Raw genomic sequence first — 25,944 nt, 5'->3', positions numbered from 1 at the left:
CCATGAAGAGGGAGCCAGTTCTTTCTTTAAATGCAACAACATGTTGCCAAAAAAAGGGCTCCCTAAATTATTTGGCAGCTGATTGAGCACCAGGATTCACAGTAGGAATGGAGGGAACTTGACTTTTTCTTCAGTTACCTCAGCCCCAACTCTGGTGCATTCCCGTTTAGTATTAATACCAACCAAAGACATTCCCATCCATTATGGCAGTGTACCTGTCTATTCCCACTCACCAAAGACATTGATTTATTACAATAATCCCACTCACCCAATCTAAGGGCCTAAAATATTCCCAGCCACCACATCCACAAGAGAGGCACCATTCCATCCATGACTCTGATCTTGTGAGATCATTCTAGACTCATGAACCATTGCTGTGAAAGTTTAGTAGCATATATCTCATGTACTTTGTACTGAAAACACCCTGGGAACTTTATGATTGATTGTTAAATTATTTCAGTAATTAATTAATTAATTTTGTTTGGTATGAGCATGTGCATTGCTGACTTACTCTGTGGAGCCAGACACCTAAGCCCCAGTCTGATTTATGAACTGGGGGAAGATAGGATTGTTAGAGGGCTTTCCCTTCACCCCTCCTCTGAGATTGGCTTATCTATCTATCTATCTAGATATTGTCAGTATCAGAAACAACATATGAAATGCATGTGGCAATTGGGCCAAGTAACCTCCTATGTGTGCAATCTCCCTCGGATAGCCAGTGAAATTGTTGCATGCAAATTAGCCATAGTGTAAGGGTGGTGGTTGGTTGAGTTAGTGCTGAAATCCCAGTGTTCTAGGACTCTGGGCATGGCATAGATACATGCCTTATGGTAGCTGTACATCAGACAGGTGTAATTTGCAAAGTCAAAATGGCTGAGAACTTAAAAAATGGATGATAACAGACCACAAATCCCACTGGTGATTGAACCTTGTGGTATTCTGAACAAAATGAGACCTGTGATATGTTTTGACAATCCTGGAATCTAATTATATACATAATTATGGAGTTCTTTGTAAATGCCTTCCATTTCTTTCTTTCTTTCTTTCTTTCTTATGAAAAAGGAGTTTAACTTAACCCCCTGACCTCTGGAGTACATTTTACTATTTTGTTTAGTAATCCTTTAGAGTGTATTATTTTACACACTACACCTCTAATTAAGGTCACAACCAGTGTCTCACTATATAGCTGATGTTGAATGTCCCCCTTGAAAATAGGTAGTAATAATAACAACAATAAACCCCCAACAAGTAACATCAAACAAAAACATGAAACACACAAAAAACCTCAAGCCTTTACCTTTTTATTGTTAAATTGCACTGACAACTGGCCTCAGTACTCAGGTAAAATTAACAGTAAAAGTTTCAAAAGCACTTATGACCAGATTTTGAAAGGTATTTTGGCACCCAAAGATGCAGGCAGCTGCCTAGTGGGATTTTTCAAATCATTGAAGGTCCAGGTTGTTCAAGTGAGTTTGGCACCTAAATATTTTTTAAAAATCTGGATCTAGATACCTAACTCCTATTGGGACCTTGGTGCCTAGGCACTTTTGAAAATCTCCTTAGGGGCTTTCTCCATTTTCAGACACCTACATACTTTAAAACAGGCATTAATTCCAAATCACTTTTTAAAATGGGACTTGGATGCTTTTGAAAATTTACCCTAGAAGCTTTAAAAGGTCTCCTTTTTAATGTTTATTTGTCTACCCTTTCCATCTGTCTTTCTAGCAGCCCAAAGAAACTACATTTAATTCAATGTAATGCAACTAATTAATGTAAATACAATTTTGAGATTGGCTTCTGTAATAGAGAACTAGCCACAGTGGTAACTGCTTTAGACAACTGTCTTACTACATGGTTTTCTAGAGGTGACAAGTACATAGGCTCATTTACCAATGACAGAAAGACTCAGCAGCAAAAGCATCACACACATCATATTTACATAATATCTATTGTGAGCATTGTTGAGAGTAAAGAAAACATGAAAAATCAATAATCAAAATATCATAGTACAATCCTTGAATTTGCAGATCACACCCATAATTGGTAAGTTCTATTCTTGTCCATCAGTTCTGATATCTATTAGACACCCAGAGAGGGAAAAAATGTACTCCGTGTAAGAGAATGTACTATGGAGGCAGCAGTTGTGTTTCCATAATCACCATTGTGTTCCAATTTGCACTAATGGCACGGCTAAACTCTGTCTGTTAACCAGTTTAAATACTGTTTTTGACTTTAAAAAATGTTACATTGCTCTTCATAGGCTCATTGAATTTTCAATATTTTTTCAATATTTAATTATTTTTATATTAAAACATCTTTTAAATACAACTATTTTGAAACTCAATATATGCTGGTCAGAGCAATTGCTTTGGCTTAAATAAACTCACTAGGTTCAATTTTGGCATAATAATTAAGGCTAACTGAAACATAAAACTTGGGAAACTCAAAACCATTAAAAGGAAATACTCCCCCCCCCACACACAAGTAATTAAACTGTGGAACTCATTGCCGCATTAAATGGTTCAGGCCAAGATCTTAACAAGAGTCAAAAAAAGATTGGACAATTTGATGGATATCAAGAAAATCCAGGGTTAAGTGATAATCACATACATTTTGGAAGGGATATTAAATTTCATGCTTCAGCGCTTACACCAGTCTCTAATTATTAGAGTTTCAAGATGATACCTAATGTAGGGAACTGATTATCCTTCAGCTGTCTATGGCTGGTCCTTACACCTGCCTCTGCTGCATTTGGTTCTATCCACAGTTGGAATCAGGATGCTGGATTAGATGCATAACTTGATAATTACTATGTTAATTTCTGTCAATTCCTATACTTCTATTGCATAATCAACAACAAAACAGCAAAATAATCTGCATTTAAAAGGAGATATGAATTACTCACTTCTGTGAAAAGTCTGAGAATTAGGAGGAAGGACTATAAAACTTTGAAATTTTCCCATCAAAAACAGTTTTTCAGTGGAAAACTGGGTATTCACCCTTATAGGGGGCTAGAGCCCGGACCCAGTTATCTACACAGCAATGAAACAGCCCCACAGCCTGAGACCCATGAGCTTGCATCAGCTGGCATAGACCAGCCATGGGTGTCTAGTTGCTGTGTAGATGTACCCTGAGAGTTCTAGCAGCATAGAGACAATGATTTCTTAACATGGATTTTTATTCCTTGCACCTAGAGCTCAAGCTGATGAGATGAGTGCTTGTGTGTGTGTATGGGGGAGGGGGGGGATGGGCAGGGGCAAGCAATCCACAAAGTCTTTGGCCCACTGATGTTCCACAATGGCTTGTTTGGTGTCTATGGGCCTTCCTTTGTTGGAGAGGAGATGACACCTCTTGTGGTAAACTCCTATTTCACACTTGGTAATGCTCCTTTCTTGACACTTTCAGGGCAAACACTTTTACAGTTACTGAGCAAACGCTTAAATATTAAACACTGAGAACATGGATACAGACATTATAAGTGAGCTTGATGCAGGCAGCAACTCACATGTATTGCACATCTTTATAAATCTAATACCTATTTAACAATACTAATGCATGGGTGAACCTGACTCGTCTCCAGCTGGGCATTCATCTGTGTTCAATGAGGCCTTGGCATGAGCTGACACCTGGTGTGCCAGTGTCACAGTTTGCATCCTGCATCATTTTTCTCTTTAGAGCGATGGGTCTGAGCTTTCACACTCCCCTTCTTCCCCTTGTTACCCCAAAACCTATGGGTGTAAACCTGAGACTTGATTCTCCCACAATGAACTCAGTTCTGTAATTCTAATTCACTAAAGTTTAACTTAATTCAATATATTTCCTTTAAGATATGTATTAGAATTACAGAAACAGAACAAAACCAGTCTACATTCTCCTAACAAATCCCAGATCCCTCTATGTGTCTGTATGATACTCAGGGCTTGTCTACATTGTAGGGACTATAGCAGCATGTACGGTGACATAGCTATGCTGGCATAACCCTATAGCGTAGACTCAGCTTACCGCAGTGGAAGAGGTTTTCCACCATCGTAGGAACAACACCTCCCTGAGTGATGGTACCTATGTTGATAGCTAGGTTCTGCTGTTGACTTAGCAACTGCCTCTCTCAAAGAGGTGAATTACCTGCATAGACAGGGAAAAAAATCTCTTCCATTGATGTAGGAAGCATCTATACTACTGTGCTGCAGTACCATAGCTGTGCCACTGTAGTGGTTGTAGTGTGAACATACACTAAGTCCCTTGATGGGTTTGGGCCTAGGTGTCTCACCTGCCTAAATACTTTTTAAAATTTGTCCCTAAATGGTATAGAGTAAGTGTATCACAGTCTGACCCTTTATGATTATGGTTATTATTATTGCTGTTTTTCACAATACTATGCCCATGACAAGCAGCAAACCTCTCCAGGTGCTGTGATCACTCAGCCATCAACATGTGGAAACCAACACCCAGCGAAATTACATGAATCCTCTCTAAGCCACTCGTGAGCTGTATAAAGAAAGGCACCAAAAAATCACCCTAGCTCCCAGCCTTGCAACCCAGAAATATACCATCTTATACTGCTAAAATATCACTTGGACAGTTCAAGTTCATAATTAGTTCACCACTCTGACAAAGGGTAGTGGACATGTACCAGTCCATGTGAACCTGAGCTGAGATTCCCCGAGCATTTCAACCAAAACCACACTGTTTTAGATAAAATCTAAAACAGATTTATTAACTACAGAAAGGTAGATTTTAAGTGATTATAAGTTGCAGGCATAGAGATCAAAGTTGGTTACATAAGAAATAACAAATAAAATTGCAGTCTAAATACTCCAGACTAAACAAGATTTTAATCAAACAGTTTTTTCACCCTAATAGATGACACAGGCAGTTTACAGTTCTTATTACACAGGCAGGATCCCCTTCCCAGCCGGGAACCAATCTTCCAAACGATCTTCCAGATGTTGAGATGGGGGAGGAGAGAGGCCAAGTGATAATGTCATTGTCCCTCTTTTATACATTCTTCCAGCTGCTATAAAGATCCTTGCTGAGATGTGGGGGTCAGGCAGCCCCCATTGGGTACATGGCCTCAATGAGGAGTCTCTTGGAGAGTTGATTCTTTGATGAGCCATCAACACATGTCTGGCTGGTCCTGATGTAAATCTGCCTTGTCAGTTACTCCTTTCTTGTCACTGAAAGGCGGGCTGTGGGTGTCTCTCAACCTCACAATGTATTTCAGTAATACACACATAACAAAATTCCATTACTTCAGGTGCAACTTCAGGTAACACACATAATTCCAAAGGATATTAATGTTCACCAGATCATGACTTCTCAAATGATACCTCACAAGGAATGCATTGTACAAAACACATCATAATCACATCACAGTGGCAAATATGGAGGTCAAGGGCACTACTCTGAAGTACAGAGTCTCACAGGGCCCAATTGGGTAGGCAAGCTCAGAGCATGCCTGTGAGACTGGGCCCTGCAGCAATAGCATAGTCAAGAGTAAACATGGATAATTGGAGTTTACCTAGTTCTCATTTGGGGAATATGGATTTTAGTTAGGTTAGGTTATCCCTTCTTTATTTACCAAGTCACCACTGTGAGGTAGGTGGAGGAACACCTATCTTTCCCCATTTCTGAATCACTCTGTGTTTTAGGCATCCAGATGCCTGGCATGGAGCATCAGTGTGTGTGCAAAAATGTAGGTGCTGAAAAATTTTGGTGGAAGCTAAGCAGGGGGTTTGTGAATCCCAGTGGGGCTTTATTCTGGGATTTAGGTGCCTAAAGTGGCAGTGAGGTGCCTATGTCCTTTTGTGAATCTAGCCCACAGCATCTAGTATAAGAACTCTTGTCAAGGCTGTATCCCCACTTTGAACTTTAGGGTACAAATGTAGGGGCCTGCATGAAAACTTCTAAGCTTAACTACCAGCTTAGCTCTGGTCCGCTGCCACCATTTCCCAATTGGATTCCCCCCCTGGGAAGCCTTGAGAAACCTTCACCAATTCCCTGGTGAATACAGATCCAAACCCCTTGAATCTAAAACAAGGAGAAATTAACCATCCCCCCTTCTTCCTCCCACCAACTCCTGGTGAATACAGATCCAACCCCCTTGGATCTAAAACAAGGAGAAATTAACCATTCCCCTCCTTCCTCCCACCAACTCCTGGTGAATACAGATCCAACCCCCTTGGATCTAAAACAAGGAAAAATCAATCAGGTTCTAAAAAGAAGGCTTTTAATTAAAGAAAAAGGTAAAAATCATCTCTGTAAAATCAGTATGGAAATTAACCTTACAGGGTAATCAAACTTAAAGTGCTCAGAGGACTCCCCTCTAGTCTTAGGTTCAAAGTACAGCAAACAAAGATAAACACTCTAGTAAAAGGTACATTTACAAGTTGAGAAAACAAAGGAAAACTAACATGCCTTGCCTGGCTGTTTACTTACAAGTTTGAAATAGGAGAGACTTGTTTAGAGAGATGTGGAGAACCTGGATTGATGTCTGGTCCCTCTCAGTCCGGAGAGCGAACACACTCCCAAACAAAGAACACAAACAAAAGCCTTCCCCCTCCCAAGATTTGAAAGTATCTTGTCCCCTTATTGGTCCTTTAGGTCAGATGCCAGCCAGGTTACCTGAGCTTCTTAACCCTTTACAGGGAAAAGGATTTTGGAGTCTCTGGCCAGGAGGGATTTTATAGTACTGTACACAGGACAGCTGTTACCCTCCCTTTATAGTTATGACAACTCTACAGATGGATCTAAAAGAGAATCCATGGACCAAAGATCTTACAATTTTATTAAGAAGAAATTTAATAGCTGAGTGAAACAAATGTAGGAGAACAGGACAGCAGTACTACAAGCATGTTTAATTTTCTATAGATGAACTGTGAGAAGAATTTCTCAATAGAAAAATAGGGCTCAGATTACCAGGTGGTGTAACTTAGTATAGTTGAGTTGGACTCAACGAATCATAACCTCAGTAAGTATAAATAGATATAACACAAATGGAGTCAAGAAGACTGATCCCTAGCTTTTCTATATCAGTGTAACTCCACTGAAGGCATGCCAGCTCTACAGCTGGTTTTACTTGGCATGGATCTACTGAAAGCAATGTGCCAGGTTGACACCTCACATAAATTCATGTGGCCCAACTTGAGTCAATGTATCTTTTGAAAGCTACACCAGCTGAGGATCTTGCCCTCACAAACAGACATATCACACATTACCAATACATTTATAGATACTTCTATTTCACTGCTAATTGTCATCATGTCTTATAACTGAGATTTTCAAAGATGGTTAAGGGATTTGATTTCAATGTGTGTTAGGCACCTAGATGCTTTTGAAAATCCCATATGCCCCACATATCTTTAAAAATCTGACCTTACGGCAGTTTTAAAAATCTCACCCTCAGACACCAAGTTCACATTAATCTCTTCCTATTTGCAATTTCTGAGCACTCTCCACACACTACTTTTCACTTCATTATTCTTCAGGCTGTAGATGATGGGGTTGAACATGGGAGTTAAGACACTGTACTGGATGGACACCACCTTTTCCAGAGTGAGAGAGTAGCTAGAGTCAGTTCGTATGTAGCTTATAAGCCCGGTCCCATAGAACAAACCAACAATGATGAGATGGGAGGTGCATGTGGAGAAAGCTTTACATCTTCCCTCCTTGGAAGGTATTCTCAGGATGGTGGAGATGATGAACATGTAAGAGATCAATGTTAACAGGAGGGAGAGCATCCCTAAAATTATAGTGAAGGCAAACAGTACCATTTCATTGATGAACGTGTCAGTGCAAGAAAGTGGTAATAGAACCGGAAGCTCACAGCAGAAATGGTTAATTTCCTTTTGCTCACAGAAGTGTAAGTCAGTTACAAGGAGAGTGTTGACAAGGGAATTTAGCAAGCCAGCTATCCACGCGCTACCTGCCATCCACATACAGACCGATTCACTCATCATTTTCAAGTAATTCAGTGGCTCACATATGGCAGTGTATCTGTCATAAGCCATCATAGCCAGGAGGTAGCACTCTGTAGTAGCTAGAAAAAAGAAAAAGAACAGCTGGGCAATGCACCCATGGACAGAAATTGTCTTCTTCTCTGATAGGAAGCTCTCCAGCATTTGGGGGACTGTTACTGAGGAGTAACAGATGTCGAGAAAGGATAAATTACTCAAGAAGAAGTACATGGGGGTGTGAAGGTGATGGTCAGCCCATATCACCAGCATTATCATCATGTTCCCCAAGAGAGTGATTAGATAAATAGCTAAAAACACCAGGAAGAGGAAAATCTGGAGGTGTGGCTCATTGGAAAGACCCAGGAGAGTAAATTCAGTCAGTGTGGTTTGATTCTCCATTAGCATGTTCAGAATCATGATAGCCTGCAGTGATAGGAAAACCAGAAATAAAGGTCAACAGTGTCATTAATGGATGAAGAAACTGAGAAAGATGAAGGCAGATTTAATTTGGAACTTGGAAAGAACAGAGACCTTCTGCTTGTTCTTGAAAATACAACTGATGTCTGGAATGATATGAACGCTTCAAAAATAGTTCGCTGGAATAATATATTGCTTCTACTTTGTCCAGATCCTTGTTGTGTTTGCTAATTTATAATGCTGGCCCTTTGCAGGGATTGAGTTTTATTTTTCATTGTTAAGGGAGTTTTAAACAGCATACAGGACTGCGCAGAGAAAAAATGCGTGTTCTGTGACTAGCCTACTGAATCATAAAAAATATTGAGAAAAGTGCATTTTATTCATATGGGAAAGAATGTTTGGACGATACAATTTTCCAGCTCAGATTTTTTCTTTTGTTTACATTAAAATAAATAAAGAAATGAAGGATTATGCTGGTCCAATAAAGATACAGAAACAGGAACATATGACCAGTGCAAGTCCAATGAAAACTAAACAACAATTCAAATAAATACTACATCTTTGCAAATGAGAAGATGCCTGAGTACAATTCCCAATTAGAAAATTAGGAGCATTTTTTTCAATAAATTATGCACTCATAAATATTCACTCACGTCAAATGAGTTTGTCAGATTTAGATGAGATATCTGAAGATGGGTGGATGGATGGATAGGTGAGAGACAGTTGATTAGATAAATGGGTGTATAAGGGGATAGATAGATAGATAGATAGATAGATAGATAGATAGATAGATAGATAGATAGATGCTCATTCTACCAGTATTTAATGACTATGATATTCAAAGGAACCTAACGGGGAGTTAGAAGCCCAATTGCCGTGGACTCAATGGGACTTGGACACCTAATTCCCTTAGGAACCTTTAAGAATCTCAGCCATTTTAACCTCATCCCCTTTGCTGAATTAATTCTAGACTCCCAGTGACTTCCAATATGCCCTTCTTTTTTTCTACCTCCTTTCTCCACAAAGCAGAGATCATTTCGTTCTACAGCTCCTCAAGTAGAAAAGGGTGAACTGCATCCATGCTGATGATAACCCATTTTCTAAGTGAGAAGTTATGTAAGTCTTTAACAGCTGGCATTTTCCCTCGTTTCCTAATGCTTTGCTTTACCTTTCTCTGCTATCAATCTATTTACCTATTTTTCTCTCTCCCTCTCTGAATATTTATTTGTCCATCTGTTCATCCATCTCTCTCTCTTTCTGGTCACCCCATACATATCTATCAATCCCTCTATCTATAAATCTGTTTGTTCATATTCTGTCCATCTGTCCCTCTTTGACACACAAACTCTTTTTTCTCTATACATTGATCCATTCCCCATCCCTCTCTCTTCCCTCATTCATTCATCTGTCTAATCAACTATCTCTCATCTATCCATCTATCCATCCAACCAACCATCTATCATTTTTCTATATTGCTTACTAGTTTAATACTGGGGGTTTTTCAGGTCAACTTTTTAACTTAAACTGTATTTCTCAAATCAAGAGATTGCTTATTTTTAACCAACCAACAATTCATTAATTCACTTAGAACCACATTAATATTACCACATTATCATTCAAATGTAATCACAAGCAATTTTGTGTACTGCACACAGAGTACAGTGCTGTAAGCAACTATCACAGACTAGAGCTGAAGCTCAGAGGTTATAGCAAAGAATAATGCAAATTGCAAGATTTCTTTTGACATTTACTTATGATCAACCATTCTCAATTCTTTATTTATTACACAGTTTTAAGGGTGCACTTGTCTTTAAGACACTTTGAAGACAGTGGTTACTTCTCTTTGACTAGATTGGTCTAAAAGGGACAAGTTTAGAATATTAAAAGCAATTGTTTAAAACAATTATTTTCAATCTCTTTTAAGCCAATTTGCTTGGATTTATAAAGGAGGTAAAATCTAAAATGTGGTTACTTGAGGTCTCACTAGAGAGTGTAGATTCAGCAAGATAACCTACAGTTATTTATGTTAAAGTAGAATCGAGGAAATACAATCTTTGAGATGAAATCTTACTTCTTCTTATCCTCTGAACCTTGAGATGGGGAGGCTGGTCTGAGAATTGGGTACACTTACACTTCTGCTTCTTCTTGTATTGAGTTCAGTCAACTCTCTTGAGCACATGGTGACCTCAGTGTATATACCCTAGTTTCAGAGCTTGTTGAAGAGGACCGCCCTCTGATTCCTATTGGACACATGCCAGGTGGGTCCTGAGATTTCAGAACCCTTAATTTCATTGCTGCTTCCATTAATATCCAGTAGATGGTGCTGGTTAATAGCAAATTTCCATAATGCTTTTATTATTGGAGGCTTTTTATATTTGATTTATTTCAAGGATTGTATTTCATTATTTGCGCCTACTATCAATTGGGGCCTCTCCCCCTTTAAGCAATTTCTCTTACTATCCAAAAGTTATACCTCGGTTTATATCTTTTGATATTTCTCCTTCCTTGTGCCAGGCAACTCCTATTACTTCTAGAGTGTAACAATGAAAACCAGGAACGTCCTAGCATGCGTCTACATTTGGAGGACTTACTCCATACATTCTTTGATTATACTAATCCTTTGGCATTATTTAGGACTTACAATAGAACATGGGCTCTGCTCCCCATGTAAATTATTTGTCACACCACTGGGCCTGATATACAGCAACAATTGACACCAGCAGCTCCCATTGGCATCAATGAGATCTCAGCACCTTTGCAATTCAAGCCCACACTGATCCTGTGGTGAATGGAAAATGATCAAGGACCATACCAGGTCCAGGCATATCTCCTGCCCTGGCCACACCTGTGAGTGTGGGGCCAAAAGCTCAACAAAAGCCACAGGGAGATTTTACATTGGTTGTGGCAAATCATTACTCAACTGGAGTATTGTGTCCAGTTCTGGGCACCACATTTCAGGAAAGATGTGGACAAATTGGGGACAGTCCAGAGAAGAACAACAAAAATGATTAAAGGTCTAGAAAACATGACTTATGGGGGGAAAAAATTGGGTTTGTTTAGTCAAAAGAGAAGACTGAGAGGGGACATGATAATAGAGAGGTTTAGGTTGGACATTAGGAAAAACTTCCTGTCAGGGTGGTTAAGCAGGGTGGAATAAATTGCCTAGGGAGGTTGTGGAATCTTCATCATTGCAGATTTTTAAGAGCACATTAGATGAACACATGTCAGGAATGGTCTAGGTTTCTCCAAGGGAACACCAGGGGGTCTGCGGGCCCCACTGATCAACTCTTTCCCCTTCCCCATCCCTCCCGCAACTCCTTCCCCTCCCTCTCAGCACCTCCTGCATGCTAAAAGTCTGGTGACACAGTGGGGCTAAGGCAGGCTTACTACCTCCCCTGGCCCCAAACCGGTCCCAGAAGCATCCCTGTGGACCCTGGGGGGGAGGGGGTCTCCACATGATGCCCCCACTCTGAGCGCTGACTCTGCAGCTCCAATTGACCAGGAACTGTGGCCAATGGGAGATGTGGTGGCAGTGCCTGCAGGCAGGGACAACGCATGGAGACCCCTATCCCCTCTCCCACCTAGGAGCTACTGCCAGAGGGATGTGCACCCAAATTCCCTCCTTCCCTCCCTCCCTCCCAGAGCCTGCACCCCCATCCCCTCCTGCACCCAAACTCCTTCCCAGAGCCTGCACCCCGCACCCACTCCTGCATCCAAACTCCCTTCCCCAAGCCTGGTGAAAGTGAGTGAGGGTGAGGGAGAGCAAACGACGGAGGGAGGGGGGAATGGAGTGAGTGGGGGCGGGGCCTCAGAGAAGGGGCCGGGCAGGGGTGTGGCCTCAAAGAAAGGGGCAGGACAAGGACTGAGCGGGGGGGCTTAGGGGTCCCTGAAAAATTTGAAATCAAAATAGGGGTCCTTGAATTGCTAAAGTTTGAGAACTGCTGGTCTAGCCCTGCCATGAGTGCAGGAGACTGGACTAGATGACCTCTCGAGGTCCCTTTCAGTCCTATGATTACTCTGTTGGAATAATTAGTTCTATTAATTTTTATTAATCTTCTTAGCTACAGTAAAGCAGGTGATTGCCACTGAAAACAGGGGAATACACTGCTCTGTGCCAACAAGAGAATCTAAAGCTGCAGGAATAATCAAAGGCCTTGCTATTATTTCTGAAAACCCTGTGATGCTCTCCCCCGTTCCAAACACCCTTCCAAGGGAAAGTGAGCTGTTCAAGAGATAATTAACCTCTGTGGGTGACTAACTCATGAGAGGCTTACAAACCCAAAGCTGTATGGACATTAATTAGACTTTAATTTACCATCTAATGCCATTGTGTGTAGCCCCCCTTGAATTCAACAGAATTTGACTAGACTGCAGGGCTGACGATTTGGAGAATGAAATAAAATACAACAAAATTCTTCACCACAGTGTGACTATACAACCTCTCTCTGACCATGCTCCATCCTCTGCTGCAACCCGGTGTCCATTATGGGGCACTGCAGCACCTTGATCATCTCTTAAGTGTCTTAATGCCCATTATACAGTAAAATATTTCCCATCCCTCACCCTCTGCTGCCCCTAGTGCCCCATTATATATCAATTGACACCAGCTGGGGATTTCTCTTTAAGGATTAAAAAACCCTCTTGTCTAGTTTTTCATCTCTGTTTGCAAAGGAACCTATGGGCTGATTCTCTATGAATACCTATGGGCTGAGTGTCTGCTGCATTTTCAACTTGTGTCATCAGTAACACCTGGGTTCAGTGATTAAAGAGTGAGTGTAAACTGCTGCCAACAGCTGGGTGAGTGGTCAGGAAGCATGTTCTAGTGGCTTGGGTGCTATATGGGAACTTGGACCATTCTCTTCTCTATCAATGACTTACTGTGTGACCCTGAGTAAGTTAATTAATCTCAGATTTCCCCAGTAGCTTACTTATATCACCCCGTTCATTGTATAGGGATCTTAGATGATTAACTCAGGGTTTGTGGATTCCACTGGGTGACCAGCTGCCTAAAGGTTAGGTGCTGTAATGTTCACCATTGCAACACCTAAGTCCTTTTGTTATTGTGACCCAAGTTGTAGAAAGTGTTATTTATTGTGTTGGGTGCTCAACATCTCTGAAAATTGGACCAATGGTTTGCTCTATGTTAGGGCTCCTTGAAAATTTTTGGTTGAGAAGTTTTTTCTGCTGGAAAATGGGGTTTGGTCAACACTAAACCACTTAATAGGGAAATTTCATTTTTGACTAAAATTTTCAATTTTTTTGAAGAAAAAAAAATCTGAATGGAAAATTCTGGGAACACAACAATTAGATTTCACTGGCTTGGTGAAATCTAATTATAGAACATGCTACCAGCTTGGGGTATCTGCCCTGTTTTCTGACAGTCTGCCCTGGGATGGGCAGTCACAGTGGTGAGCCCCTCCAGACAGTGGGACTATCTACTATAACATGTGTCAGCAGGAACAGTCTTGGACTGGGGCATGAGATTGGGGTGCAGGAGGGGGTGTGGGGTTCAGGCTCCAGCCGGGTGGCTCTTACCTCGGGTGGCTCCCGAAAGCGACCAGCGCATCCCTCTGGAAGTGGCTCCTAGGTGGGAGGGGCAAGGGGTCTCCACATGCTGCCCCTGCCCGAAGGCACCCACCTCCGCAGCTCCTATTGGCTACAGTTCCCAGACAATGAGAGCTGTGGAGTTGGCGCTCAGGGCAGGGGCAGCACACGGAGACCCTCTTCCCCCCACCCGCCAGGGGCCGTAGGGACATCCTGGTGTCTTTCGGGAGCGGCGTGGGGTCAGGACAGGCAGGGAGCCTGCCTTAAGTCCCGCTGTGCCATCAGACTTTTAGCACCTAAAATCTCCCGGTTTGGCTTCAGTAGCCTCCGTGAGAGAGAGAGGGAAGGGGAGAACTTGAGGGCGGGAAGCAGGGGGAGGAGTTGATCAGTGGGGCCCATGGATCCCCTGGAGTACTCTCGGTGACCCCCAGGGGTCCGCGGACCCCAGTTTGAGAAACACTGGTTTAAATGAATGTTTCCCTACCTCCAAACGTGCAGTGAACGTGAACAAAATATTCAACAAGCAGAATTGTAACGTCAGGACAACCTCCTGAATTCTTTGAAGGTTTTAACCTGGCATGAGCTAAAGGTGCTTTTTCTGCAGCTTTTAGATAACGTTTGCCATACTTCCCATTGAGGTCAAAAGTGAAGAAGCTACTTAATTCAGATGGGCTGGGATTGCTTAATTTATGTCTTAATTTATGGGCCAGAAAAAGTATGCAAATGACTCTGTGTTCCAGTGGTTAGGGCACTCGTTAGAGGGGGAGATCTCTATGCAAATCCCTTCTCTTCATCAGGCACAAAGGGGACTTGAAATAGGGTTTCCCACCTCCCATCTCAGTATTCTAACCACTGGCTTAAAGGTTATAAGGGAGGTGACCATTTTGTGTGGTGCTAAACTGGCCCTAATTCATTCTTCCAAGAAATTAGACTCCTAAGCTGTCTGACACCAGGAAAGGGAGGCCTTGGCTGTGCCTTGGAGTCACAGATAAGTACCTCCCTGAAGCACAGACTTCGGCACCAAACTCTGTGAGGGGGTGCGGCTTAAGACACAGGTGACCAGTGGCTAGCTTATGTGGCTCCTTGCCTAGCTTATTGGCTTATGTGGATCATGTTCCCAGGCTCCTATCTCTCTCCATGCATTGTAGAGGCAGCCTAGGTGCTTAAATCAGGTTTTCTGGATTCCATTCTTGTTCCAGTTATTTTCTAGGTGCCTAAAAGTTAGGTGCTGCAACACCTAATTCTCTCTGTGGCTCTGGGTCTATGAATCTATGAACCATTTTGAGCAGTTACTAGCAACCCCTCTCAGACACGAAACACTGAATGTTCCCAGTGGGCTGTTGGTCAAGACTTATTTTCAGAAAATATTCACAACTATTTTTCCATTGTGAAACATATTTTCTTTTAAAACTTAGTGATGATTGAAAAAACGGACATTTTAATTGAAATATGGATTACATATTAACTCAAAATTTGCTGTCCTTTCATATATCCCCTTGACGACAATCCCTTTGAGACAAGATGGATTTGGCTTGATAGTTCCAAAAGTCTATTATGACTCCAAATTGCAGTGGTTGAAGCAGAATATTATCATTTATGGACTGAATTCAATATGCCAATAAATTACACGAGCTCAGAACATTTTATCACTCAGTTCCTATGTCTTTACTTCAAAACTAAAGGTAGTAGAATTTACATTCCTTGCATTTCCTCAATATTTTCTCAACAGCTGTTTTCACCTCTTTGGTTTTCAGGCTCTAGATGATGGTGTTTAACATGGGCATTAACAACTTGTACTGGATGGAGAACATTCTATCCAAAAACCCCTTCTGAGCTGGGTCTCAGACAACTGAAGAATCTAGTAGAATAAGGAAACCAGAGTAGGGGGGGAACTGTAAGTGGAGAAGGTTTTGTGCCTACCAACTGAGGAGCGTATCCTCAGGATAGCCGAGATGATGTCCATGTAGGTGACTAGGATGAGGAACAATGTAACTGCAGACTTGTTTGTTCATAATCGTAACTTAATGCATTGGCTGACATATAGCAGTGTATTGATCATAAGCTATCATGGAAAGAATGTGAATTTCACCACAACCAGCCAGGATCTAGACAATGCAGCCCTTCACAGAAATGGTTTTCACCTGGATTAGGCAATTTTCCAGCATTTTAGGGAGTGTGACAAAGTAATAACAGATATCGAAGAAAGATAAATGGAAGAGGAAAATGTACATAAGAGTATAAAACTGAGGATCAGCCTCTGTCACCTGGATGATATTACATTCGCCATGAGGGTTATCAGAGAAATAAATGAAATCATCATGAAGAATAAAGTTTGAATCAGTGGGTCTTTAGGAGCTCCCAAGTGGATAAAATAGGTGGCAGTGGTTTGATTTTCTTTTGACATTTATTTAGCAAATCTATGACTTATAAGGAGAGAAAAGAGAACAAAATGAACAAATTTAATAAACATGAATGGAAATGTTATGACATTTTGATCGGAGCAGAAGGATAAATATAAAGTAGTCTCTATTCCATAGCCATAAAGACAGCATTGTCTAAGGACACATCTGATTAGAAAAAGCTAGTTTGGACTGGTTGTGCAGCTAACAAAATTACAAAAAGTGGAACAACTTAGACTTCACATTTTTATATACCATAGAGTACTTCCAAAGAGAAAGACTTTGTCTATGGTGGTAGCATCTAAACACTACACAGATACTTTAGGACTGGTGCATAGATTATTTCATTGAGGATGCTTCCCAGGCTCAGGACTTGTCTACACTACAGCTGGGATTGACGCTGCAGTGATTGATCCACCAGGGGTCGATTTAGCGGGTCTAGTGAAAACCCACTAAATCAACTGCCGATCGCTCAGACATCGACTCTGGTAATCCACCAGATCGAGAAGAGGAAGGGGATGCTCACCCGTTGACACAGCGTAGTGTGGACACTGCGGTAAGTAGATCTAAGCTATGTCGATTTGAGTTACACTATTCACTTAACTCAAACTGAGTAGCTTAGATCGACTTTCCCCTTTAGTGTAAACAAGGTCTCAGAGAAGTTCTGCCAGATGCTAGAAGACTCCTCATTCCCAAATGTCAGAACACCAGAGTGAGTCAAAGAAGAATCAGGCCCATTGACTGCAAAAGATGTACTCCTGATTTACCCATGGCTAAACAGAGAACCCAACGTGCTGGCTTTAGAAAAAAAAATATTCCTGGTTTACAACAGTGTAAGTGAGAGGCGAATCAGACCTATTGATTCCAATAGAGTTACTCCTGATTTAGCCTGGTATAAGTGAATAGAGTACCAGAACTGGGTTAAAAAAAATAACCATTTGATCCAAGTGTTTCGTATTCTTTCACTAATGCCATGGTGATGGGCAGCCCTGGATTGATGTATCCTGTAGATTGAGCTATTTTATTAACTCCATAATGCAACAATGTGATATCAATAGGAATCCCGATTCCCTCCCCCATCTTCCAGCCAAGCACTACTCCCAAAGCAGGGAATAGGACCCAGGAGTCCTGAGCCCCATCCTGCTCTGAACTAATCCACTAGACTCCCCTCCCCTCCTAGGGCTGGGAATATGGCCCAAGAGTCCTGACTTCCAGCCCCCCCGGGCAACAATTTCCTTAAAAAGAGGAGAAAAGAACCACCCTTGGTGAAGATCATTTCACAGCTGGTAAGGTTCGGAGAACATTATTATACATTAGAACCACAGAGTTGCAAACACCTCAGTAATGGAGGTTGTTTGTAACTCTGAAATGTTGATAAATCTGAACAAAACACTATAGTTGTTCTTTCAAAACTTTACCACTGGACATTGGCTTAATACAGTTTTGAAACTGTACTATGCAGAAGAAGAATGCTACTTTTAACCATCTTAATTTAAATGAAACAAGCAAGGAAACAGTTTCTTTACCTTGACGGGTCAGTTCTTAAATCTGGTTTTTGTTACTCTGAGGTTTTAAGTACCTAATGGCTCATATTTCCTCTATGTAAAAATCTAACAAAAATCTGGTTTAATTAATATATATTAATACACTAAAGGTGAGACTTCCAAATGTTTCTAATGGGTTTAAACACCCATTTTTTTTCTGATGGGAATTGGGCCCCAACCTCCATAAGATACTTTTGAAAAGCCTTACCCGACGGTTGTTGAAAATCAAGCAAAGGATATCAATACAAGAGCAAACATTCCCAGGTCATTGTAAACATTGAAATTAGTTGAATGGGCAGTTGAATGAAACATTTAATTGAATGGATTTACATTACTTGAGAAATATGAATTCCCCTCCCAATATTCTCTTCAGAGCTGTTTTCACCTCCTTATTTTTCAGGCTGTAGATAATGGGGTTTAACATGGGGGTTAAGATGCCATACTGGATGGATAATACCCGGTCTAGAACAACTGAGGAGGCTGAGTTGGGTCTCAAGTATCTAAACAAAGCAGTCCCGTAGTATAAGGTCACAACAATGAGGTGGGAGCTGCAGGTGGAGAAGGCTTTACGCCTGCCCTCCACGGAGCGTATCCTCAAGATGGTGGAGATGATGTGGATGTAGGAGATCACAGTAGGGGGGAATGCAATCAATCCTAAAATTGCCACAGAAGCGATAAACACCATTTCATTGAGGAGGGTCTTCGTGCAGGACAAGTCTAACAGAGAAGGGAGCTCACAACTGAAACCACTGACTTGATTTGGCCCACAGAAGTGTAAATATGACACAGGAATGGTGTTTACCAGTGAATAGAATAAGCTAATTGACCAGGCACCACCCACCAATTGACTGCAAACTTGTATATTCATAGTTGTTGCATATTGCAGTGGGTGACATATGGCAGCATATCGGTCATAAGCCATCGCTGAGAGCATGAAAATTTCAGTGCAGCCTGTCAGAAGAATGAAGCACATCTGGGCAATGCAGCCATTGAAAGAAATTGTGTTCTTATCTGTTATGAAGATCTTCAGCATGTTAGGGAGAGTGACTGAGGAATAGCAGACATCAAGGAAGGATAAATGGAATAGGAAAAAATACATGGGAAAGTGAAGGTGTGGATCAGTCTTTATCACCAGCATAATCAGCATGTTCCCCAGCAGGGTGATTAGGTAAATAACTAAAAACACCAGGAAGAAGAAAGTCTGGAGCTGTGGATCATTGGAAACACCTGAGAGAACAAAATAGTTGATAGACGTTTTGTTCTCCATTGACACTTACTCAGCAAAATTTTGACCTGTAAGAGTAGAAAAATATGTAAAAAGTAACAAACATAAATAAAATAAATAGAATTTTATTTTGCATAGATAGATAGATTAGGGTGACCAGATGTCCCGATTTTATAGGGACAGTCCCGATTTTTGGGTCTTTTTCTTATATAGGCTCCTATTACCCCCCACCCCCATCCCGATTTTTCACATTTGCCGTCTGGTCACACTAAGATAGATAGATAGATAGATAGATAGATAGATAGATAGATAGATAGATGAGAAATGAATCAGTAGTACTACATGACGGGGTGCAAAGTTTCCTGAAAAAGCAAAAACAAATGAAAAAACAAAAAACAAACAAACAAAAACGAATCACAGACCCACTCAGTCATGAATGGAATGGAATGAACACTGGATGGAATAACATTTTTAATTATACAGGTATGGGTGAATTAAAAATAGCAATCTTAACTGGTACACAGCAGAATGTGTTTGTGTGTGAGTAATTCTAATAATACACATGTATGAGTGTGTGTGTGTACATTGGTGAGTGAAAACAGATTCTCTCTACACAGGGATAGAGGAAATGTTGGCTAAAACTTTTTAACTTGGCTGGTTAATGTTAGGCATTGAAAACCGTATGTAGGCAACTCTGTAATTGGCCTGATCTTCAGAGATGCTAAGCCCTCCCAGATGCAATATCAACAGGAGTTCAAAATGCTGATCATCTCTGATAAGCAGGCTACTCATTTAGTGTGATGGTGTAGTGATTCCATAGGGAAAATATTTTTTCATTCAAAATTTTCAATTTTTCAGTGGAAATCCAATAGATAGATAGATAGATTCTAAAACACTAACATGATATTTTTCAGCATTTAAAGTATAAAAAACATTAAAAATGTGACTTTTTTCATTAAAGTACCTAATTTTCAGCTTTCTAATCCCAAACGTTTTTCAGAGGTTGAGTTTGCTTTTCTTATTAAAAAAGCTAATAAAAATCAAATCTGAAGAATTGTTTGTTTTGTTTTCTTGAAACTGAAAACAAAACAAACAATTCTTCCAATTTTTTTTAAGCAAAATTTTCTGTGAAAAACTGGCATTTTTTGGCCAGCTCCAACAATTACCACTCATGTTGATGGTGGCAATTGACTGTTTTAAACACATGCTTTTGAGTTGTCCTAGAATAAAGACTTTCTAGGAGCATGGGCTATATGGTGCTATTGACACCAACAGCAGAACTCTCATTGTCTGTAACAAAATAAGGATTTGATACAGTTCAGACAAACCAGCCTCATACCAGATTATTCTCTACAAACGAATGGGCCAGATATTACAATGTCTTGCCCTTGTGTAGTGATCTACACCAATATAAAATGTATGTAAGACACAACAAAATTGGAATGTTAACATTTTCCACACACTTTGTTCTGAGTTATGCCCAAGTATATATTCTGACACATGACACAAGATCGTAGGCAGGGCAGAACCAATTATTCAGATCCTCAGTTCATTTACCCAGTTTATTTACCAAATTATTTGGTTTTGAAAATGTCTACTCACCAGAAGAGTCGATCCTCTCTTTGTGATGTCGCTTGACTTTGTTAGACTTGGTATCACAGTCCAGTACTGTAAAACATGGAGGGATTAGTCGTCACAAAGGCTAGAGTGTGATAAAACCAACCAGTTTTTTTGTGTTTTGACTACCTTGTCTCAGCCATGGTGAATCAGATAGACAGGCAGCCAAGCCACCTCACTTTGGATATGATCCAAAGGTTGCTGAAGTCAGTGGAAAGGCAACATAATTCGTTCTTTCTTGCCTGTGCTACCCAAATGTAATAATCTTTCCATTGCTATGTGAGTACGAAAGATACCTTGTTTATGTTTTAGGCTTTCTAGTCTTTGATCTTCAATTTTCTAAAAATTAGGGCTTGGGTTATACAAATCTATCTATCCCCATATATACCCATCACACACTCTCTCTCTTGCTTGTTCACTCTCTTTACCTGCTGCATTCCTTTCTTTCTCTCTCTGTCTCACATAGTAAGTAAAATCATCAGGTACACCTTATCCTGAAAAGTCAGTGGGAGTGGATCAAATTTATATAGAGTCATAGTATATAGCTTATGTCACTGCCCCTCCCATGTTGGAAACAAAGATCTTTTATTTTCCTGACTATAAGACCAAGAGTTAATTGTTTCTGGGGAGTCTAAATATGTTCTGGTTACATCTGGGAAATGTACCTCCTGTTTAACAAGCTAACAGTGTGCTGAATCAGTAATGAATGAGAACTTTACAATGCATAAGATCTATATGCTTTGCCTTATTTGTTATTGATTCATCTGTAGATCCTCAGATAATATAAATCACTGCAGATACAGTGAAGTCAATGACAACACACCGGTTATACCAGCTGAATAACTGACCCGTTATTTCTACTGAAAATTATACATTATGACAGTGAATCTGTTCTGGGGAACGCACAGTGATTGTTAGATTTGGCTTCTTTCTGTCTAGCATAGACACTATCTGCCCCCCTCCCTCTTACCATAGAATCAGAGCACCTCACTATTGTTAATATAGTTATCTGCAGCACACCCCTGTGAGGTAGGGAAGTGCTATCATCCCAATTTATAGATGGAGAACTGAGGCACACAGAGACTAAATGACTTGCCCGAGGTCACATAGGAAGTCTGCAGCAGAACAGGGATTTGAGCTCATCTCCTAAGTCATAAGCAAGAACCTGAACCTGTGGATCACCCTTCTGTGGGGTCTTGCCCCAATACATTCCAGTTGCTACTGTGAATAATGTTCTTGTTACCTTGTAAAGAAAATCAGCTAGATCCAGACTGAGATCTCTCCTTCATGTTAAGCAATGTAATTGAAGCAGGGGCTTCATCTTAAAACCACCATGCATCAAGGCTTAAACCAACCACATATTTGGGGGACTGATCATTACATAATGTCCCATTGTAGGTGCTCTTTCACCTTCCTCAGCTGCTGGCCACTGCTGGAGACAGGACAGTGACTCATAGGGTGCACCCAGCATGGGGCTAACTTCCTTCCTGTGTGCTAGCCAGCCTGTGTCACTCACTCATGGGTTGGAAGTGTGGTGAGAATTTCTTCTCAGATTTGAGTCCAGGCTGCTCCTGACTGGCTGAGGCCAGAAGGAAAGCAATTGTGTGAAAGTCGGTGGAGTTTAGCTAAGGCTCCATTAAGGGGGGATCTGGTGTGGGCCCAGAATGTGGGCCTTGGATCTCAAAGAACAACTTGCCCCACAGTAGCAAGACTCTGCGGAAGACTATTTGCACAAACTAAGCTCCAGCTAAGTTCTGTGTTAAGGGCTTAAGAAGGACAGAGCTGGTGTAGGGGGCCATGTATGGGTGAATTACACCCTTTAAGGGGGAGTCAACTTATGAGACTAAGGCCAGATTCTGCCAGACAACCTCACATGGAGTAACACCTGAGCCCACATCCACAAAGGGACTTAGGTCTCTAAAGCCCAGATTTAGGCACCACTGTGATCCACAAAACCCCACTAAGCTGCCATGCAACCCTGTAGGCACCTAAACTGACTTAACACCTAATTGTTTGCTGTTCAGGTTACCTAGGTGCCTGTGTTTTTGCCTTCGGACATGTGCCCTGCTGCCTCAGGGAGGCACCCCTGTGCCCTTCTTATACCTAAGCTGCAGGGTGGTCCTCCAGCCAGCTGAAGATAATGATTGTCCTGCCTGTTCCATCTGTGGGGTCCAATGCAGTAGCTGTGCTCAGAGCCTACCTGACTCCATACAGAATACCCCCTAGGAGAGCAGACAGACATCTCTCCTCTGACCTTTAGCCCAGTAGATAAAGTACTCATCCAGAATATGATGGATCCTGGTTCAAGTGCCCCCCGCCTGATGGGAACAGCTCTGCACAGGGGTGTCTCATAGCTCTGGTGAGGGCCCCAGTCACTGCTCTTGGGGATATCCTGTGGTGAGTTCCTTTCACTCTCCTTTTGAAGCTGTTCCACTGTGTACAAATGATTAAATTTCCATGGGCCCAGAGAGAGCCTGTGAATGACTCTCTACAGCCCAGAGGGTTGGGTATGGAGGTGGGAAACCCCTGTTCAAATACTTTGCCAGGCAGATGGGGAAATGAACTGGGGTCTCCTGCATCCCCAGTGAGTCCCCTGAGCTCTGGACTAAAGGGTAACATCAGCTTTTCCTCCCACCTATCTTCACCTTGTTTGAGAATCACACTGGGCCCTGAGGGGTCCTGAGGCCTAAAACGTAGGCACTGAGGGAGCTCTTATAAGGGAAACGGAGCCACCAAGCAAGTTGAGGCACCTACAGAGTTTGGCGGCAGCAGAGCATGGGGTATGTGGGTCACTCTGGGACTTAGGTGCCAAAGTACCAGATTTATAAAGGTATTCAGGTCCCTTGTGGTGTTTCCAAAAGCATCTAGGTGCCTGACACCCATTGATTTCACAACAGAGTCTTTGGCAAAGAACTCCCAGTATTTGTAGTGATTTCTTATATAGACATCAAAGGCTCAATGAAAGTATTCCTGGGGTCTATTCCTGGCTTTGAGAGAGAAATCTGGTCGAATGGTTAAAGTGTGTGTTGGGAGAATGGGGGTGTCAGGTGTCCAGGGTTGTGTTCCTGGCTATGGGGGAGGAGTGGGACACATTGATTAGAAAAGGAAGGGCTGGAGTTCAGAGCTCCTGGGCTGAGAGAGAGAGGTTTTCTGGATGCTATTTGATGTTTATTGATACTCCAGACTTACAGTCCTCAGGTATCTGTGAGTCCCAAATCACTTTGTGAAGAGGATAGACATGGATTCACTGCTTGTGCCATTACAGGGGTTAGAAGCAATGAACTTCAACTCCAAATTATAGACCTGTGCCTTTTGAGGAAACGGAATGCCTTCATTAGCTGGCATATCTATGGATAAGATGTTAAAAAGCCCTTTTCCTATTAATTACCCCACACTCCCTGTATGTGATTGTGCTTTCTACCACCCTCTGTAGAGGCAAAGAATGTCTGCAGAGTCTGTTAGTGATGTTTCACTGCTTCTAAAACAGCTACATTACACAAAAAAGGTAAAAAAAAAGTCAACATTTTTGTTAGCTCTCTTTTCATCTCCTTGTTTTTCAGGCTATAAGGATGGGGTTTAACATGGGAGCTAAGATGCTGTACTGAATGGAGATCAGCCTGCCCCAAACCACTGAGGAGGCTGGTTTGAGACTTCCAGATGGAGAGCATCCTATCCCATAGAAAAAAAAACAGGAGCTGCAGGTGGAGAAGGTTTTATATCTTCCTTTGCGGAGTGTATTCTCACTATGGAGATGACTGTGTTAGTGCTGATGGGTTTGTCTGCGTGATTCTCCTATGCTGTTCATGGAGATCAGGTGTCAGCTGCACCAGCACAGAGTGCGGCTTACTGATTCAGATCTCAGTGTTTTTCATTAAGACAGACCACTGGCTCAGTTGGGTGGTGAATTTTTCTGTTGCATATTATGGTTCTCAACTGCAATACCCTGAGCCATAGTCTGCAATGTCATCTGTTGTCCATTAGCTCACCCTGTCATCTATCCTCCTGACCCTGAGTCACCTGTATGCATATGTCAAGTATCAGGAGGTAGCCGTCATAGTCTGTATCCACAAAAATAATGATGAGTCTAGTGGCACCTTAAAGACTAACAGATTTATTGGGGCATAAGCTTTCGTGGGTCAAAATCCCACTTCTTCAGATGCATGGAGTGAAAGTTACAGATGCAGGCATTATTATACTGACACATGAAGAGAAGGAAGTTACCTTACAAGTGGATAATCAGTGTTGACAGGGCCAATTCAATCAGGGTGGCTGTAGCCCACTCCCAATAATTGATGAGGAGGTGTCAATACCAAGAGAGGGAAAATTGCTTTTGTAGTGAGCCAGCCACTCTCAGTCCCAGCCCAAATTGATGGTGTTAAGTTTGCAAATGAATTGTAGTTCTGCAGTTTTTCTTTGAAGTCTGTTTTGAAATTTTTTTGTTCAAGTATGGCTAATTTAAAATCTGTTATCGAATGTCCAGGGAGATTGAAATGTTATCCTACTGGCTTTTGTATGTTACCATTCCTGATGTCTAATTTGTGTCCATTTATTCTTTTACGTAGAGACTGTCCAGTTTGGCCAATGTACACAGCAGAGGGGCATTGCTGGCACCTGATGGCATATATCACATTAGTAGATGTGCAGGTGAATGAGTCCCTGATGATGTGGCTGATGTGGTTGGGTCCTCTGATGGTGTCACTAGAGTAGATATGGACACAGAGTAGGCAACGAGGTTTGTTACAGGGTTTGGTTCCTGTGTTAGTGTTTCTGTGGTGTGATGTGTAGTTGCTGGTGAGTATTTGCTTCAGATTGGGGGGCTGTTTGTAAGCGAGGACTGGCCTGCCTCCCAAGGTCTGTGAGAGTGAGGGATCATATTCCAGGATAGGTTGTCGATCATTGATGATGTGCTGGAGAGTTTTTAGCTGGAGGCTGTATGTGATGGCCAGTGGTTCTGTTATTTTCCTTGTTGGGTGACTTATGGGTACCCATCTTGCTCTGTCAATCTGTTTCCTCTCTTCCCCAGGTGGGTATTGTAGTTTTAAGAATGCTGGCATAGTGTGTGGCCATGGGTGTAGAAGCTCTTTACACCAATATTCCACCTGAGGATGGATTACAAGCTGTCAAGAACAGTATCCCTGAGGAGGCCATGGCACACCTGATGGCTGATCTTTTTGACTTTGTGCTCACCCACAACAATTTCAGAGTTGGGGACAACTTATACCTTCAAGTCAGCGGCACTGCTATGG

The 25,944-nt window shown here is 41.6% G+C and overlaps 2 protein-coding genes across 2 annotated transcripts; both read right to left on the bottom strand.

The window, feature by feature from the left end:
- Nucleotides 1–7,427: 7,427 nt before the first annotated feature.
- LOC128846036 (olfactory receptor 5V1-like) lies at nucleotides 7,428–8,357 on the bottom strand. Its single transcript, XM_054045121.1, has one exon. The coding sequence runs from the start codon at nucleotides 8,355–8,357 to the stop codon at nucleotides 7,428–7,430; it is 930 nt and encodes a 309-aa protein (XP_053901096.1).
- Nucleotides 8,358–18,187: 9,830 nt separating this feature from the next.
- LOC128846034 (olfactory receptor 5V1-like) lies at nucleotides 18,188–19,123 on the bottom strand. Its single transcript, XM_054045120.1, has one exon. It carries the CDS (start codon nucleotides 19,121–19,123, stop codon nucleotides 18,188–18,190), a length of 936 nt encoding a protein of 311 aa, XP_053901095.1.
- Nucleotides 19,124–25,944: the final 6,821 nt, after the last annotated feature.

The sequence above is a fragment of the Malaclemys terrapin genome, chromosome 12 (assembly GCF_027887155.1).
Source record: "Malaclemys terrapin pileata isolate rMalTer1 chromosome 12, rMalTer1.hap1, whole genome shotgun sequence".
NCBI lineage: Eukaryota > Metazoa > Chordata > Testudines > Emydidae > Malaclemys > Malaclemys terrapin.
Note: the sequence above shows the minus strand (reverse complement) of the source record. Positions and strands in the feature narration are given on the sequence as shown.

Bases quoted from the DNA above. Each gene is read 5' to 3' on its own strand.
- LOC128846034 (XM_054045120.1), bottom strand. From the start codon at position 19,123: ATGGAGAACAAAACGTCTATCAACTATTTTGTTCTCTCAGGTGTTTCC.
- LOC128846036 (XM_054045121.1), bottom strand. From the start codon at position 8,357: ATGCTAATGGAGAATCAAACCACACTGACTGAATTTACTCTCCTGGGT.